This window comes from Rhineura floridana, chromosome 2 (assembly GCF_030035675.1).
Source record: "Rhineura floridana isolate rRhiFlo1 chromosome 2, rRhiFlo1.hap2, whole genome shotgun sequence".
Taxonomy (NCBI): Eukaryota; Metazoa; Chordata; class Lepidosauria; order Squamata; family Rhineuridae; genus Rhineura; species Rhineura floridana.
In genome coordinates this window covers 166853911-166873288 of record NC_084481.1, presented here as the reverse complement: position 1 = coordinate 166873288, position 19378 = coordinate 166853911, and the positions used below count along the sequence as shown (strand labels likewise).

The 19378-nt window shown below is 39.6% G+C and overlaps 1 protein-coding gene across 1 annotated transcript in view; it reads right to left on the bottom strand.

The window, feature by feature from the left end:
• Nucleotides 1–13850: 13850 nt before the first annotated feature.
• Nucleotides 13851–19378, bottom strand: part of LOC133378013 (cytosolic phospholipase A2 delta-like) — a 36312-nt gene continuing 30784 nt past the window's right edge. The window contains exons 17-19 of the mRNA XM_061612798.1: nt 17343–17509; nt 14216–14402; nt 13851–14059 (exon numbers count right to left, since the gene is read on the bottom strand). Of these exons, the coding sequence (XP_061468782.1) occupies nt 13851–14059; nt 14216–14402; nt 17343–17509 (563 nt within the window). The remainder of the gene's footprint in view (nt 14060–14215; nt 14403–17342; nt 17510–19378) is intronic.

The following is a 19378-nucleotide window of genomic DNA, read 5'->3' as shown; positions in this document are numbered from 1 at the left end:
TTATGCCCCCCCTCTAATGTTTTTGTACCATCTATAAACTTAGTTTCTCAAGGTGGTAAAAGAATTCTCTGGAATGGTAAAACTGAGGCGGTTATAAATTCCTTCCTAAATCTCCCTATTTTATTAGATCTACGTGAATCTTTTCTGTCTTCATCCAATCCAGCCTCCCTTTATAACTCCATTGCCGAGATGTTAAAGCCTTTCTTGATCAACACACGTCCCTCTACCTTCAAGAACACGGGCTGGTTTGATCACCATTGTGTAAAAGCAAAACGTGATTTATCGCAGGCCATTAGGAGCCTGCGTCAGGATGACTCCTACGAAAATTTCCATACTTTTTTGTCCCACCGCCGCTCCTATAAAAAACTTTTAAGGCAAAAAAAGCTAATTATATTCAGAAACAGTGGAGGGAGCTGGGTCTTGCTTCTGCAGAGAAAAACATGTCTAAATTTTGGAAACTTGTCTCAAAAGGACTGAAGGGTCACTGTGCAATCATTGAGAATCAGATAACTTCAGACCAATGGTGTTTGCACTTTACTACACTTTATAGTAATGGTACATTAAGCTCTCAGCCAGATCTTAATAAAATAATTCAGTCTTTATATTCATGTCCTGAGTGGGCACCGGTTTTACCTGAGGAACTTATCCCACTGATTAACTCTCTGTCTAATAATAAGGCCCCAGGTGAGGATATGCTTCCCCCTGAATTATTTAAGTCTAATCCGGTATGGTGGGCACCGGTGTTAGCAAAACTATTCACCTTTATTAACAGTCATGGAGTTATTCCCAAAGGTTGGGGTATCAGTACTGTGGTGCCCCTCCATAAGGGTGGATCTAAGTCCAATCCTGACAATTTTAGGCCGATTAGCCTCCTGGATATTGCATCCAAGATTTATGCCAAGTACCTTTTAAACAAGTTGGAAAATTGGGCCAAAGCGAATGCTATTATTGCACAGGAGCAAGCAGGGTTTGTTAAAGGCAAGTCCACGTTAGATCAGTGTTACATTTTATCTCACCTAATCCAGAAATATGCCTTCTATAATAGAAAAATTATTAGTCACTTTTGTAGACTTTTTGTCTGCTTTTGACCGGATAGATAGCTATGGCTAAAATTAGCTGATACAAATATAGATAGATGCCTTCTCTCTTTACTGCAAATCCTGCACTCAGATACCTCCCTTAGGGTGAGATTGGGGGCAAATGGGCTCCTCTCAGAGGAAATCCCTACTAAAAGAGGGATCCGTCAGGGCTGCCTCCTGGCCCCTTTTCTCTTTAATTTTTACATAAATAATATTGTCCAGGATCTTTCAGGCGCGCAGTATTTCCCGCCCTCAATTTTAACAGATAAACTATCCGTGTTATTATATGCCAACGATTTGGCCTTGATTTCTACTACCCAAGTTGGAATGAGAAGACTGCTTGCTAGTTTGGGCTCATTTTGTGCCAGGGAACATCTCAAGATTAATTATGCTAAGACCAAGGTGGTGGTGTTTGGAAGGAAAAGGGCTAGGCGTGTGTGGAGATTAAATGGTAAGCCCATTCAACAGCAACGTAGTTACCGCTACTTGGGCCTTCACTTCAACTCCAATCTCTCTTGGAATTTACACCTGGAATCGGCCCGGCTAAAGGCCACTCATGCCTCTCACCAGCTTTGTCGCTTTTTTAACACCAAAGGTGGAAGCTTGGTCACCCCAGCGGTAGAAATCTTCTGTAGGAAGATAATCCCACAACTTCTATATGGGGCAGAGGTTTGGGGTTATGTCAACATCTCTCCCCTCGAGAAAGTCCAAAATCACTTTCTTAGATTTATCTTGGCCGCCCCCCGCAGCACTCCTGTTTCTTTATTAAGGTTGGAGACCGGCTCACATTCGGTTGAATCACTGGCCCATGTTGCGCTGACCTCTTATTGGCTGAGGTTGGCTGCCATGGATGATTCTTGTCTTCCAAACAAATGCCTTCTTGAGCAATTACGGTCACCCCTCTTTATTACATGGCTCAGTCGGATAAAACCTATAATGGCAGCCTACGGGGTCTCCATTGACCTTTTACCGACCCAATTGTCATCTAGGGCCAAGAAATTGTTAAGGGATAGCATACTCTTATATACCCAAAGATGGATTCTCCACTCAGCCAACCAATCTCCTTTTTCACCGGGGTACTCATGGTACAAAACATCATTTAACATGGAGCCCTATTTTGCCCTTTTAACAGTATCTTCTCTGAGAAGAGCATTCACTGCCTTATGACTCCAGATTATGCCTACAGCCCTGTTAGAAGGGCGCTATGCTAATACTCCCCCTCATCTCCGAGTTTGTATATGTCAATCGGGGGACGTGGAAGATATTATCCACTACCTCTTGAGATGCTCCCTCTATAAAGATCCTAGGCACAAATTCTTATACCCCATAATCCGCTCTATGTCTGGAAGGCCTACCATGGAGCAAATAGCTATCCTGTTAGCGGGTAACGACACCTATGTAACACAAGAAGTGGCAAATTTCACTCTGGCAGCCGGGAAAATTAGGGTTAAGTATGTTAAACACTTGGCCTCAGCTCAGGACCAGCTTTTAAATATTTAATATTACACTCTTAACTATATATTTTGGGTATATATGTACACATATTCATCTACTCCTTTTTATTTTGTAATATTTATAATATTTGTATATTCCTGTATCTGCTCTTGTATTTTATAGTATTTTATTGTATTTTATTGTGATGGCAAATAGCTCTGAGCAATTAAAATTTCCTAAATCCACTTAAACAAAACAAAATTCTCTGCTTGGAAATTAAGATAGAAAGCTTAGCTAAATGAGGGTGTTCCCAGGTCCAGCTGAAGTGACGGGATCATTTCTTCTCACCTGCTTAGACAGCCTGGGTAAGGCACATGTAATCTAGCCTGCTTGCTTCTGGTAAGAAAGGTTTAAGTGCCCTCAACCCAGGCCAGTCACCAGAAGGATTTTGTAGGAAGAAAGTGTAGTGTTGTGGAGATGTTATATAGGAGCATTCAGGAGTAAAGATGGATGCCCCTGAAGGCTGCAATTCTAAACACACTTACTAAGAGACTAAGCCCCATAGAACTCAACAGGACTTACTTCTGAGCAGATATTGTTTGGTCTGTGCTGTTGGTAAGGCTTGACTAGGGATCCTCTGCAACAATATCCATATCAAAGAGGATTGGCAACCTCATGCCTGGAATGCCCTGCCTGCCTTTTAACATGGCTGCTCCAAACACCTTTACAGATTGGACCCTTCACTGGAGAGAGATTTGAGAAACTGTTCTTTCCTGCTTACTCTGTGGGCTGTTATAAACTCTCTTTGACAGCCAACCCAATTCCAGTGAATAATAATTGACAGAGAGAAAACACACATGGTTTGGTCTTCCTTCACAGGCAGTAGATTGGGAACAACAGCAATTGAAGCCACATTTCCCAGTATGTGAATTCTCTTTTACCATTATTGGGCAAGAAACAAACCATCATGCAAATAAAAGGTGCATCATCAGTGGGTTTAAGGGGGTTGAGCTGACCACATGAAACCACTGGTGTTGCTTCCATGGATGTAAGGGAGTAAGATCAGAGGTAAATGAAATGCAAATAGAAAAACAAAAACAAAAGACAGTGATGATTTCCTAAATGCTACAATACCAACCACAACAAGATTCCTGTAAGACAGAAAACTCAGCATCCCACAAAGTCAGGGTTCCAAACCAAAACTAAAAAAATCCTGGCAGCCTTTCAGTCAAGGTCACAGAAATACCCATGCAACACAACTTGACCCGGGGGCTGCAGTTAGTGCAGAATGCTATGGTACGATTGCTAACATGAGTGAGACCCTGTCAGCACATAATACATCTGCTCTGAAATCTGCACTGGTTGCTGATGCAAGGTGTACTTTCCATGTTACAGGTTCCACATAGTACTTGTTCTGCTCTTGTAAGAAATCGATCCTTTAGTATGGCAGAACCTACACTTTGGAACTCCCTGCCTATTTACGTTAGGCAGGCACTTCATTGTACTCATTTTGGCACCTGCTAAAAACATTCTGGTTTAGGCAAGCCTACCCAGGCATGTAAAAGCTATTATGTTTTTTATCTGTTTTTAACTCATTGTTGGTTTTATTATTTTGTATTTTTTCAATACCTGTCTTTAACTGTTTTTGCCAATAATTGTATTGTTTTAATTCCTTCTATAAACTGCTTTGAGGCTTTTTACAATAAAGCAGTATATAAATGTTGTAAATGAAATACATAAATAAATTTAGGAGTCACTGTGGCCCTTGGATGTCTTTCCTCTTTTTTACCTAGTCAGGCCATTTGGTACCATCTAGCTCAGTACTGATGACATGAGCTAGCATTAGCTGTCCAGGATTCCAGGCAATAGTGTCATCCAGAAATTGAATTTTGGGCCTTTTCATGCAAAGCATGTGGCCTACCCTGCTTTAAAAAGTGTATTTTAAAATTGTTCTTTTCAATTGACTAATGAATGCACAGCATACTAGGGCAGATCCATGCATTTAAACAGTAGTATAGTGGCAAATTCAGAAATGCAGGGTCCCTTCATGTTAGTCACAGTCACATTCCCCCCCTTATTTTCCCACTGGGTTGACAATGAGATACTTGTTAATGCCTTCTCCCGCAAAAACAGACATCCCTAGGAGCCAATAAGAATGAAAGGGGAGAGTGTTAGCTGCTGAGAAGAGTCATCTCAATGGCTGACTCCCCTCCTTTGACTCTGATTGGCTCCAATCAGCAGGAAAGGACAAGGAAGTATATTAGAAGACTCTTCTTAGTGGCTAACACACTCCTCTTTCATGCTGATTGTCTCATAGGATGCTGGAGACATTAGGACCCTGCTCCCAAAAAAGTAAAGGGTCTAAGACCCCCCGAGACCCTGGACGACCACACTCCTGCATTTAAAGCACATTCAGCATACATTTGAAGCACATTAATCCCACCAGAGAATCATGGGAACTGTAGTTAAGGGTGGTGTGAATGATAACTGAGGGGGAAACTACACTTCCCAGGATTCTTTGGGGGAAGTCATGCGCTTTAAATGCGAATTGGATGTGCTTTAAATATAGTGTGTAGATCTGCTTTACTTCATAAACTTTGCCTGCATATAAATCACTTTAATTAAATTTTAAAATGGAAATAAGCCACAAAGTTTAATGGGTGTCCATGAGGTATGCACAATCTCTCAACCTAATCTGCCCCTCAGGATGAAAACAACAGACTACCCCAAGGAAGAGGGGCACACTTAAAATGTAGAGGAAATAGGACTTCCCAGGAGGATCCCTCTGCCTGTGCAGCCTCTGAGACGGGCTCCCAGCTTGGATGAAACTTTTTCAGTTTTAAATCCAGTCAGAAGGTTTTTTTTTTGACTGGGGATAATTTCTTCCGGATAAGGAAGAAACGTGAGATTTCCCACACAGCTTTGTTGTGTTTGTTGGAGACTGGAATTCGTCAGAATTGTCTGTGAAAGAAGGTCTTCCAGCAGCTCAGACGGAGCGAGGATTTCTAGTTAGCTCAGCTGAATAAGTGACCCGTTTTTTTTTCTTCAAAGAAAAGCGGACTAACAGGCAAGCATTCTCCTGTCTACGCTCATTATTTTGATATCTATACAGCTAAAGAGATTTGTCAAAGAACCAGCAATTAAGAAAACCTGGGTGAGCCAAAACTTTCTCTTTTACTCACGGAACTAAGGGGGAAGAAAATAAAAATAGCCTATTTTTTTTTTATTGCAAAAAGCTGACATGGAAATTAGCATTATAAAGATTACAATGGATGAGGGGTTTCTGATTGGAAGAGAAAAGAAAAATCTTTTTGATTTATAAGACTTTTATGTAATATATGTCTGGGACTATTTTTTCTGGTCTACTTTTTTTTTTGACGAATCTGCTCATTCTTTCTGCTACTAGTTATTTGGACGCTGTGAACTAAAGCTGTTTTCGCACTTCTGGGCATATAAGAGATAAGGGCTGTCTAGAGTGTGATGTCAGTTGGTTTGAAAGATTAACTCCTTTGTAACTGGATAAAGAAATAAACTGCTCTTTGCTTGGGACATTGAAAATTGAAGGAGTTTTGTTCCTTTGGTTTTAAGAATGACAATTAAGAAGATTATGGATGTACAAGAAGGGACTTTATCTTTAGACATGTTTCAGAAAATAATGAATGGGATTAATTCAATAAAACAAGAACTGATAAATAATAGTCAAGCGTTGAGAATTGAATTTGACGAAATGAGACAGGAGCTGAAAGAAATTCAGGATTCTATGAGAAAGGAGAATAAAGATAGACCTGGAAAACCAAAAAAGGATGAAAGAAAAATTAAAGGCAAGGTTCAAACTATGGAGATTGGATTAAATATGGACATGGAAAAAGATTTGGATTTCCTGGCTGTGATGGATCCTGGAGACAAATATTACGGTTTGGAACTCAGCACTGTCCCTGAAGGAATTGATGAAGAGATTGGAGATAAAGATATTATCGGTTCGAAAAAATTCCTGGACTGGAAGGATTTGATGGAACTTGAAATGGAGAAAGTTAACAGAATTAATCCCTGTTTTGTGTCAATGGAAAAATCTTCAAGAGATGTGCTAGTGTATTCTGTAAAAAAGAGGAACAGAGATGCGGCTTTGCAACAATACTTCAGTGATATGTTCGGAATTGATGGCAAGGAAATATCTGTGATAAAGGATACTCCTATCAGACTCTTACTATATGACTATGACAGCAAGATTATTGGGTGCGTAAAGATGGAAGATGGAACCAACACGGATAATGGAAGAAGAGCGATTTGAAATTACTGGACTTAGTAGACTTGATGAGTTGGATTAATTGACATGTTTATCTAGAAAAAAAATTGATGGACATATATTTCAAGGATTGGAAACTTCTCTTTGACTTTTTGTGGAAGAATAAAATGATATGATGTTAATGAGATTTGATACCAATGAAGATAACCGCTGGAGGAAGGTGATTTTATAATCTATTAAGAGACAGGCTTGTTATATATTATAGACTTATAGCTGAACTACGACAAACCGGAAGTCAATATTTTAATATATTTTTTCTTTTTTTATTGTATTAGTTATTGATTTGTGTTTTTTCTTTTTGTATTGTTTTGGTTTTGAAAATTTGAATAAAAATTAATTGAAAAAAAATGTAGAGGAAATAATAATTTGTAAATACCAATCATAGTGTGAAATCAGATACATATCAAGACATAGTACAAACAAACATTTATGTAAGCATAAATGTCAAAGATGTTTATTATTTACATAACCTGCAAAGATATTTACAGTGCACTCCTATGCATGTTTACTCAGAAGCAAGTCCCAATGTATTCAATGGAGCTTACACAAACAGGGAAGCATGCACAGGACTGCAATTCAGTGATAAGGAACGCCACTCACCCAGTCCAAAATTCAGAATCATACCACGTAAAGCTGTTTTGCAACTGTTTTATATTTGTTTTATGTTTATTAGGTTTTAAAATGGCTTTATTTCTTCTGAGCTGCCTTGGTCATTGCAGAACATTTTTTTTTAAAAAGTATTAGTTTCCTGCCAAATACAAGTAGTAACACCTAAATATGCCCTGCCTAACTGCTTAACAAAAAAGGATCAGAGGGGGAGAGAAAAATTTACAACACAATCCTTTTCTGTGTTCACTCAAAAGTCCCATTGATTTTCAGCACAATCCTAAAAATAATCTAGATTTCTAGATTAGATTATCTGTAGAAACAATAGTAACACAGGAAAGAAGCAAAGTAAGAACATCAACAAACATACAAAAAAGTAATTCTCCATCTTTGGAGATGGCAGGTATTGCCACCATTCACCATATGCTCAGTGGCACAAGTTACCAAATTCTTACAAGCTACACAGGAAGTGGATTGGACTGTGAAAGACCAAGCCAAATTGTGTTTGCATTTTGACAAATTTGTGGGGCAGTACAATATCTCAGAGAAGAAGTCAGGTCTCCTGCTCTCCTGGTGCATTCACTATAGCTGCCCATTTTCCCTGCTTTTTAAAGTTTGACAGATATATCTGTGGGCTATAGGTACATTCTTAAACCGTCTAATCACCTATTAGTGACTTTCTCTGCTTTTTAATACGGGAGGTAAGAAATGTGATCCTGTGCAAGTTTGTTGAGAATGGATTGATCATTTGCATGCTTATTGAGTTCAGTGGGATTTACTGCCCTGCAATCATGCTTAGGATAGGTGAAACTGACCACAGGGGATGGGGAGGGGAGGGGAGGAAAGGGGAGAGGAGGAAAGGGGAGGGGAGAAGGAGCAGGCAGGAGGGGGAGGGGAAGAGAAGGTTTGATCATTTGCATGTTTATTGAGTTCAGTGGGATATACTCCTGTGCAATCATGGTTAGGATAGGTAAAACTGACCGGGGGGAGGGACGGAGGGCTGGAGTGGGCAGGCCAGGAGAAAGAAGGAAGAGGGGAGTGGTGGAATAAGGGAAAGGGGAAGGAGGGGAAAGGCAGGTCTGATCATTTGCATGCTTATTGAGTTCAATGGGATTTACTCCTACGCAATCATGCTTAGGATAGGTAAAACCCATGGGGAAGGAGAAGGGGAGAGGAAGGAGGAAATTAAAGGAGGAGGTGCAAAGGAAGGGGGAGGGGAGGGCAGGTTTGATCATTTGTATGCTTATTGAGTTCAATGGGATTTACTCCTGTGCAGTCATGCTTTAGATAGGTAAAACTGACCATGGGGATCAGGAGGAGGAGGAAGGGGAAGGTGAATGGGTGAGTGGGCACTGGGTAGAGGGGAAGCCCCTTTCCTTTCAAAAAGGAAAACATTGTGAACAGTATCATTCTTTTTCAGGCTTTCCCCCACCTACAGCAGGCACATGTAGCCTCCCACCCAAATTTAAACCAAAGCTGTCCCTGGCTACATCCATACAAGACCTTTATTCCACTTTAGACCATCATGGCTTCCCCCCAAGAATCCTGGGAACTGTAGTTAGTGAAGGATGCTGATAGTTGCTAGCAGACACCCTGTTCCACTCACAGAGCTTCAATCAGAGCGGCTGTTAAACCACTGGAGCTCTGTCAGGGCAATAGAAATCTCCTCTCAGCACCCTTCACAAACTACACTTCCTAGGATTCTCTGGGGAAAGCCATGACTGTCTCAAGTGAAATCAAAGTCTGGTGTGGGTGTGGCCCCCTGATTAGGCAAGGCCAGCAGCTGTGACTGGCTTTTACAACACTGACAGTTGGTTCTTACTGAGCATGCCTGACATTACCATTCAGTTCAATGTAAAATTTCTTAAAGTAATTAAAAATCAGCCAGGCATTTTTTAACTTTTAAACTGCAGAAGATGAAGGTCAGAGTATGGGGCAAGGTCAGTAATAGAGTTACAGGTACTCTGTGAACATGGCTGATTTTTAATTAATTTCAACATATTATGAGAAAACAAAAAAGTCCAAAAGGGCTCTGGGTTTTTTCTCTCTCTTTTTAGACTTTGAACTCTCTATTATCTCTGACTGTTTGGAGTATCGCTATGAAAATTTAGAGGGTTGTTAAGCAAGCGTTTCCGAATTCAGGACTATAAGTTTTGTAAGGTTTTGTTTTGAAATGAGCTTATGGGAAGCATCAGAATGGCATGGGGAGTATTTTCTTTTTTTTTTTTTTTTTTTTTCAATAATTTTTATTCAGATTTTCATAAAACATACAAGACGAAATCATAAAACATTCAAAGACAAAAAACAAAATCAAAAATAGTTAAACAAAAAGAAAAAAAGAAAAAAAAAAGAAAAATAAAAAATAAAGAGTAAAATATTGACTTTCCATTTGTCAAAGATCAAATCAGTTATAAGTCTATAATATATAACAATCCTGTCTCTTAAGTCATATTATAAAATCACTTTCCTCCAGTAGTTATCTTACTTAATCATCAAATCTCATAAACATTACTTTATTCTTTCCACAAAAAGTCAAAGAGAGGTTTCAATTCTTTAAGAAATATATCTATCAATTTTTTTTTCCAGATAAGCATATCGATTAATCCATCTCATTACTAATTATGATAATCTTATTGTCATAACCATAGTCAAAATAAACATTTCAATTAATCCATCACATCAGAATCTGTTAGGTTCAGTAATTTCAGTAGCCATTGTTCTATTATCCCTATTAGTTCCATTTTCCATCTTCCATCTTCAGTAGTCTTGTTAAGTCCAGTAATTTCAGTATCCAATCTTCCATTATCAGTATTCCATAATAATCTTGCTGTCAAAGCCATAGTCATATAGTAAGAGTCTGATGGGAATTACCTCTATCCCAAATATTTTCTTGCCATCCATTCTGAATAGGTTGCTGAAATACTGCTGTAAAATCATATCTCTGTTCTTTTTTTCAAAATACACTGGGTCATCTCTTGAAAGTTTTTCCATTGTCACATGGCTGCAGTTAATTCCATAGATTTTCTCTATATTGGGCTCCATCACATCATTCCAGTCCAGAAGATTATCCATGCCATTGATAACTTTATCTCTAGAATCTTCATTAATTTCTTCAGAGATAACATTGAGTTCCAAACAATAGATTTTATTTCTAAAGTCCATAGACTCCAAATCTTGTTCCTGTTCCACGTTTGTTCCAATCTCCGGGATCTCCTCTCTCACAGGGACCCCTGTTCCAGTCTCCAGGGTCTCCTCTCTCACAGGGACCCCTGTTCCAGTCTCCAGGGTCTCCTCTCTCACAAGGACCCCTATGTCTTTAATCTCCTGTGTCTCCAAACAATAGATTTTGTTTCTAAAGTCCATAGACTCCAAATCTTTTTCCTGTTCCACGTTTGTTCCAATCTCCAGGGTCACCTCTCTCACAGGGACCCCTATATCTTTAATCTCCTGCTTCATTTTACTCAATTCAATTTTCAGCTCCTTACAACCCTGTCGCAGGTTTTGTTTCGTTATCTCAATCTCATCCATTATTTTCTGAAACATAGTTATTTCCAGATTCTCAGCCACTTTCTTAATTGCCATTTTAAAAGAAAAATATAGGAAAACCACTTCTTATTTCAGCAACAATTGGGTTAATACTCCAAACTTGGTGACATCACAGTATAAACAGAGCAGACAGCCTTATCTCTCCATGCTTAAGTAAACAAAATGCAGTTCCCAGGATCGAAACAATTAATGGCGGTCGTCAGGAAACAGATTCGTCAAAATAAAATAGACCAAAAAGAGAGTAGTCTCAGACAATATAATATTCTTCAAAATAAAAATCTGGAATAGAAATCCCTCTTCTGTGTATATCTTTAGAATGCAAATCCAGGACAGCTTTTTGCAACAAAAACAGAGATAAGCTATTAATTAATGAGTAGCAGAGAGAAGTTATGGCTCCCCAGTGAGATGTCAAAAACCGATCAATCTGGCAAATCTCTTTTAAACAGCAACAATTTAAGTCAAGTAAAAGAAAAATATAGAAAGAAGGGTGCTTGCCTGTTAGTGCGTTCTCTCTTAGAAGATAAGATGAACGTTCGCTTTATCAGATAGAGCTTGTTGTTGAAAATCCGTCCCACCTTCGTCGGCTGGACCTCGTCCCATAAATTAATGAGATCTGGTCGTCCCAACAAAAATAGGCTTTGAGGTTAATCTCTTCGTTTCTCCCTACCCGGGAGAAGTTTAATCAGTCAAAAAAAAAAAAAAAATCTGACTGATATATCTGAATAAGCTTCTTTTGAGGCAGGAGCCCGTCTCAAAAGCAGGCACAGGCTAAGTCACCCTTCCCGGAAGTCGCATGGGGAGTATTTTCAATTTAACATTGCAGAACGCAAAAACAATCCACGCTGCTGGCTATTGTATACAGCCACTGTGTGGCTGTGTAAACTTCTGTTCCACGTTGCTGAATCTACCTTTGTTTGTTAAAAGACAGGGACGCTATCTTCTTATTGTACAGAAGTGTGCCTGATGCTGTGCCAAACCAGCACTATTACTTCATGCCACTCCTAAATGAATTTTACAAGAAGCTTAGGAACAGAACTGGTTTGCAGAAGGACTACTTCTCACCAGAATTTCTGTGGTGCCTGTGACAGTTAGATGAGCAAGAGCATAATGGTCTGGTTGCATGAATACTGATGTTTCATGGTCAACTTTGCACACCCTGAACATGGCCCAAAGTAGACATGATAATAGCATAGGCATTTCTTTTAAAAAGAGCATAAGTGTTGTGCAGATTCAGAGTGGTAAACCCTTCTCACAGCCTTTACCCCAGGAACTTTTCTCCCAATGGGTTAACTTCTGGGGGAGATACTGTGGGTGGGTATGCCAAGGGAGCACGGAAGGTTCTGAGTGCCCCTTGTGCTCCTAAAATCATGGCCAAACTACACGAGAGCAATCATGTTTTTTGCCCTTGAGTGCAGGGATTTTCTTACACAAGTAGCCTTGGTGGGCCCTCTGATCCAAACAGAGATCCTGGTGAGGGGGTAAGAGGGCTTTAGCCTTTTGCCCACCATTGTGATCCCAATCCAGATTGGGGGGGGGATGTCTGCAATTTGCTTGGAGAAAAAGCACCCATTCACTCCAATGGGAGTTTTTTCTCCCATGTAAATTAACGGTGCCCAGGCCAGGGAGAAGAGGTATAATCCAGACTAGGATAATAGCAGAGGGCAAAGAACTAAAGGCCCCTCTCCATATGAAGGTACAGTAGGGCCCCGCTAATACGGCGGGTTAGGAACCAGCCCCCCCGCCGTAAAGCGGAAATTGCCGTAAAGTGGAATCCATAGACTATAATGGGCCATGTTGCGCGAAAATGTCGTAAAAGCGCAAAATCGGCTTTAAAACTGGGAATTTCCCCAAATTGAAAGCCACCGCATGAGCAGAACGCCACAAAACGGAACACCGGTAAGCGGGGCCCTACTGTACTAGTCCAGATCAGGCACCTGCACTGGCTATTTCTGCCAAAATTATTGCATTCAAGGTCACATAACATAATTAACAGCATGTAGTTTGGCTCTCAGATCACATAATTCTACTTTACATGTGACATAGGCAAATCTGCATTTAAAGAGACAGCTCTCCCACGGTCACATCTGGCCTGGCCTCAAGGAGTGTGGCTGCCACACACAGGAAGTGTTGTTTATTGGTCCTAAATTACCAATGCAAGCTAGTCTTTAAAAAACAACAGTGGATACATTTGAATTATGAGACACACTTGTAATTTCCCCTCAGGCCAGTGCTCATGTTACATTTAGCTTCTGACTGCAGTCGTCACTACTCAGTTTATTAGGCGAAGGAGTAACCCAAAGTTCTGGCACTAGGTGTTGATACAATATTCCTGACTTTGGCATTTGCTAGTATATTTTCTGCAGGCTTATTTCCCACCCTTTCAAATAACTATTTAAGTCAGGGATTGGGAAACTGTAGCCCTCTGGATTTTTTCTAGACTACAACTCCCAGATGTTCCTTCCATTAGTCATGCTGACTGTGCTTGATGGGAGTTGGAGTCAAACAACATCTTAAGGTCCACAGCTTCCACATACCTAATTTAAGTGCTTGAAAGAGACATTAGCTTATCTGTTCCTTGACAGTAAACTGTTCCTTTGAGACAAAGAACAAGGTAAGAAGCAAGGTATCACTAACTTTAGATTTCTTTTAGTGAAAGTTTGTTGGCTCAGTAGTGAGGCTCACTGAGTTTAATATGGCTTACTCTCTAATAAGTGTGTATAGGATTGCAGCCTTTGTCTCTTTTTAGGTTTAACTCCATTGACCTGCCAATCTTTCTCCTCTGCAAAGGAAATGCAAAAGGCCTGATGATATACCAGGAGAAGGAAGCCAGACAACAAGCAAGATCCCAATGGAGAGAGCAAGCAAGAGGCCTAAGGAGATACTCATTTCCTGCCACATTTTTTCCATTTTATAGCTATAGAGAGAGCCTGAAGAATCAAGTCGCTGTTATTCTGAATGTTGTAGTCAGTCAGCTTCAGGAGTTTGTCAAAGTCTTTCTTAGTGTATGTAAAATCCATCAGTTGGTATCGTGAACAATTGCCAGAAAGAGGGACTGTGCCTTCAGCCATTTCTTTTTGCCTACGTTCCACCCCTGCAAATACACAAGCAAACAAGCCTGCCACAGTTATTTCATTTAGGAGATGCTGCAACATGTTTAGACATGATAGGTTTTCCTCCCCTACTGTTAACGTGGCCCATAAGCGTTATGTTGCAATATAAAATATGATAGGTCAAAAGTGACATTTACCTGGCTCTTTAAATTTCTGGAATGTATCATTCACAAGCGGAAAATGAAGCACAATGGGGGCTTCTTTATTTTCATCTTCCACAAATAGATAACACTCTCTTGGATTCTTCTTGTCTTCCTCACTCAGCAAAATCCTGGGGAAAGGAATTCCCTGCTCCAAGCAGTATTTTCCAGTTTGTTCTATAGACTATAGCATAAGAAAAGATGGTAACCTTAAAGATTGTCCCTTTATTAATTGGCATTAAATTATGTGCCCACAGTTAGCAATGGGTGAAGAATTAGGTTCATTGCACAATTTGGAGTGAAGCTCCCTAGTCTGTACAGTATTCAACAGATTATGCTCGGATCACAATGTAGATATACAGATTAGATCATGTCTACAAACCTTTCATTCTTATTTACTTTTCTTTTTTAATTCACAAAGATGGTCCAAAGGTTTTCTGGCTCTTTGTTTCTTTTTAAAAATCATTTCTAGATGCTTGGATCAGCTGGAAAGTATAGTAGTTGCCATGGTCATTGAAATGTTTTGAGTAAAAATGTTTTGAGTGGGCTGGATGAGGGTCAATAAACTGAATTCTAGCAAGATGGAGACACTGTGGGTTGGTGGTTCCCGAGTTCCCGATAATTGGTCAGTTGCCTGCTTTGGATAGGGTTGTACTCCCTCTGAAAGAGCAAGTCAATAGTCTGGGGGTGCTGCTGGATCCATCTTTGTCACTAGAGGCCCAGGTGACCTCCATGGCTAGGAGTGCCTTTTACCAGCTTCGGCTGGTAAGACAGCTGCGGCCGTTTCTGGACTGGGATAGTCTGACCACTGTTGTCCACTCACTGGTAACCTCTAGGCTCGATTACTGTAATGCACACTATGTTGGGCTGCCCTTGAGGTTGGTGCAAAATGCGGCAGCGAGACTGCTCACTGGGGCAGGGTATTGCCAACATGTCACCCCGCTGCTGAAAGAATTGCACTGACTACTTATTAGCTACTGGGCTAAGTTCAAGGTTCTACTTTTGGTGTGAACAAAGCCCTACACAGCTTGAGACCAGGATACCTGAAAGAGTATCTTATCCGTTATATACCCAGTCGATCACTGTGCTCTGCGGGTGAGGGCCTCCTGCAGATATCATCTTATCAGGAGATCCATTCTGCACAACATAGGAAGCGGACCTTTAGTGTAGTGGCACCTACCGTTTGGAATTCCCTCCCCTTAAATACTAGACAGTCGCCATCTATGTTATCTTTTCAGCGACTACTGAAGACCTTCCTCTTTCAACAAATCTTTTAAGTAGAGACCTTAACCCCATCTGCGTCTGTGCTGGAATTGCTTTTTAATATGTTTCTAAACCTTTTTTTAAAGATGTTTTGAAAGCTTTTTAAAAAAAATGTTTTAAAGATGTTTTGTTTTAATATGTTTTAAAATCTGTTTTATGATGTTTAAAGTGTTTTTTTGTGCTTTTGTTTGACACCCTGGGCTCCTATTGGGAGGAAGGGTGGGATATAAATCTTATAAATAAATAAATAATAAATAGCCCGAATTTTGTGCCACCACTTCCTGGTAATTGTACAGTGAAATTGCCCCAGTATGCTTTTGGGAGCAGCTGTCTTTTTTTCTCAGACAGTGTCCCTGTAAGGCTTCAATGCAGCTAGAAATGTTTTTTTAGAAAGAAAAAGGGAAAAAACAGCCAGAATGCCTTCAGACCACCTCGTAAGCTCTTTATTACTTACCCACTTCTGCATGTATTATATGGGAATTTGTCTGATGCAGTATGCATATTACGTAGTGTAGGATAGCCTTTGATTGTTTTTGTTCTTGGATGGTGGTGGTGGTGGTGGATATAAAATGGTACCATCTCCCTTCCTCTTACATCCAGCCCTCTGTTGTTAGAGAACCAGCACCCCACTCTCTCAAAATGCTTATTACTAACACAGTGTACATTGACAGCTACAACTCAAAGCATCAACAAAATTCCTAAACTGCTTTTAACAGTTCAAAAAAGTAGTTTTGGGATTTAACACAAGAACAGTTTAAAAGAAAACTGCTTGTAGAACATACACAGTATTTTTCTCTTGGCTTCCCTTTAGACTGTTTTTGCACTTAGGGGTTTTGTGTGGGGCAGTTTCTGAGGGCCAAACTACATGCTACATCATGGTTTGCTCTTAAGTTCAAAATAGTGTTTTTCTCCCCATAAATGACAAGTGAGGTGACATTCTGGATGGGAGAGCTTTACCCTTCACCCCCACCATGGTCCTGGTCTGGATCAGCCTCACACCTCAAACAAGAGTATCAAGTTTCGGAAACGAATTTGATGATCTAAGAGACAAATGCTATTCCACAACAAAATGTTACAGTATATCCCTGCTGTGTATATCTTGGTCTGAGAGAACACTTCTTTCTTTCCTGACTCCTATAATATATGCCTAGTCTTTGTTGTACAATTCAGAACAAAGCTTTTTTCACTTAGATGACACTTGGACAATGACATCCACAACAGAGATAACAAGGCAGATCAGTCAGACCTCATGGATAAACAAAACCCTGTCTGCTGATGTCACAGATGTCACAGCTGAATAACAACATCCTCTTCCTAATTTCAAACACACACCCCATAACCTAACTAACAAAGCTCCCCAGATCCAAGAATTCCATCTAAAACTGAGCTAATTATAGTTCATTTTGAGATTACTATAATGCAATCTGTTATAAAGGTATGGATGACAGAGGCAGGACACACACTTAAGAGGAATGGGAAAACAGATATGCCAAACCTGAAAATAACTAGACATAATATCAATGACACAACCTGGGTGTTCATACCGAATGAACAGACAATGCCCTGCAATAGGGAACCTGTGGCCTTCTAGATATTGCTGAATTCCAACTCTCATCAGCCCCAGTCAGCGTGGACAATGGTGAGGGAGTTCCAGTCCAAACTCTTCACAAAAGCCGTAAGCAGGTGTCTCGCACTCTGAATTAAATGCCTTACGAATTCGCATTGAGTTCTGCACGTTTTTATCTTGCTCCTACCTCAAAATTAAGAATGAAGATTTAAAACTTTATCCATGTCTCGGTGTTGGCTGCTCTACAATATAAAGCTGCATGGTTTGTAAATAAAGCAATAGCTTATCATTGACCTGAAAAGGGTTATCCAGAGAGTAATCAAATGATAAGATGATGTCCACTTTCCTCTCCTTCCTTAAGAGTGGGGGACAGCTAGTATTGATGAAATACGCAGCATCGACCAAGCAGATGCCATCTTCTAATGGTGTCAGTTGATTAGGAAACTGATCCAGTCGGCTGTCTGAAAGGTAAATTGTATAATAAAAGCAATCTAGTAATCTAATCAGATTTTTCCAGTCCATAACTTTTTTCACAAATTGTGTCAAATGTATTTAAAGAGATTGCCCGTTGGAGACCAGGAAATAACAAATAGCTAAATATACAAAGCGAGGAGCATCTTTATTTCCCAGGAGGTTTTGAAAAGACATGACACCATAATGTATCACACTACTGTGGTGATAGTTGAGAAGAGCCCTCCTGCCCCAAACTGTAAGGTGAAAAGAACTATGGAAACAGCAAGACTCCACCTTTTTTAAAATTTATTTATTGATTTCTTATTTTTATTATAATTTTGAAACATTTTTTATTTTATTTTTTTCTTCTCCCTTTTTAAATTTATCTATCTATATATATGTTTTGATTGTATAAGCTATATGTCAGTACATTGTAACAGGCATTTAAATTGCTATGAAGATTTTGATTTGTACACTTAAGCTGGTTTTTAAAAAAGAAAAAATTCAAGAAACGCAGTAGAAAACTTTTGAGCATCTTGGTTAAGTTTTATTGCATATGGGGTTAAGTGAGTGTGTGTATGTGTATGCATGTGTGTATATACGTGTGTGTGTGTGTGTGTGTGTGTGTGTACATGGACCACTCTAAAAAGACTGTATAGTAAAACTCAAAGTGGAAAAGAGAACAATTACTAAAAAAGGGCAATTAACACAAAATTGACTTCTTTATATACAACAATGTGATTAATTCTTTTTTCTTTCTTTTGTTGTGTGTCATATTGTTTTATACTGTTTTGATATTTGTATAGCAAAGAAGAAATAAAATGTAGAAAGAAAGAAAGAAAGATTGGTTTAAAGGAACAACAAATTCCATCTGAAAACACAACTTGCTTCAAGGGGATTCTTGAAGAAAGGCCTCTAAAGGTAACTTGAGGCTCTGGGCAGATTTGCAATCAAAAAGATGCTCTATAAGGCAAGGGGTCCCTGAGCTTTAAAACCAGCACTCTGAATTTGGCCTGGAAACCATCTGGAAACCAGTGCAGAGAGACAACACCAGTGTTATATGTTTAGACTTCTCCCCAGTTATGGCTGCCAAATTCTGCACTTTCTGAATCATTTTCAAAGGTAGCCCCACATATAAAATATGGCAGTAGTCTAAACATGAATCTTGGGATTACTGATACCGTCTCAGTGTAAAAAAAAAAAAAATGTCACCACACTCAGAGATAGCAAGCTGTGCAGAGCATGGCATGATCTTTAAGTAGCCAATGCTCAACCTAAGCCAGGGACCTTCAAGGAATCAGTCCATGGCCCCAAATACATCAGAATGCAGCGCTCTTCCACACATTCCATGTCAGCAAACTTGCATTTATCAGATCATACAATCAAGCTAATCCCTGCTCCCTGATAAGGTTGCTGTCTGGCATACATGTCTGAACACAAAAGTTCATACTTAACATATATAGGTGTATATTTAAAATATCCTTGGCAGGCCTTCAGTAAATGTTGCCTCCTACATTTTGGTGCTTATCTTTTAGTGGGGTGGGTAGGACCTGGTCGTTATTAGCATATTGCTGGTTGGGTTTTGTTATCGGTTGTGGGTTTTTTTCTGGTTTTCACTGTTTTTAATGTATTTTATTTTGTCAAGTTGCTTTCAAACTTAAAGCAACTAATAAATGAAATAACCAATAAATAATTATGATTATCTGTCATTTAAGAAAAAAATGAATGTGTGAAATGGAATGTGCACTTGAAAAGGCATTCCAGATCTGAAGAGAAGGAATTGTCTGAGAAGCAGGATCTTGCTATTGAAGAGAAGCGAGTTAAAATTTGAGAAGAGAGAGACAGTGAGAATTATGTTCAATACCTTGGGTATAACA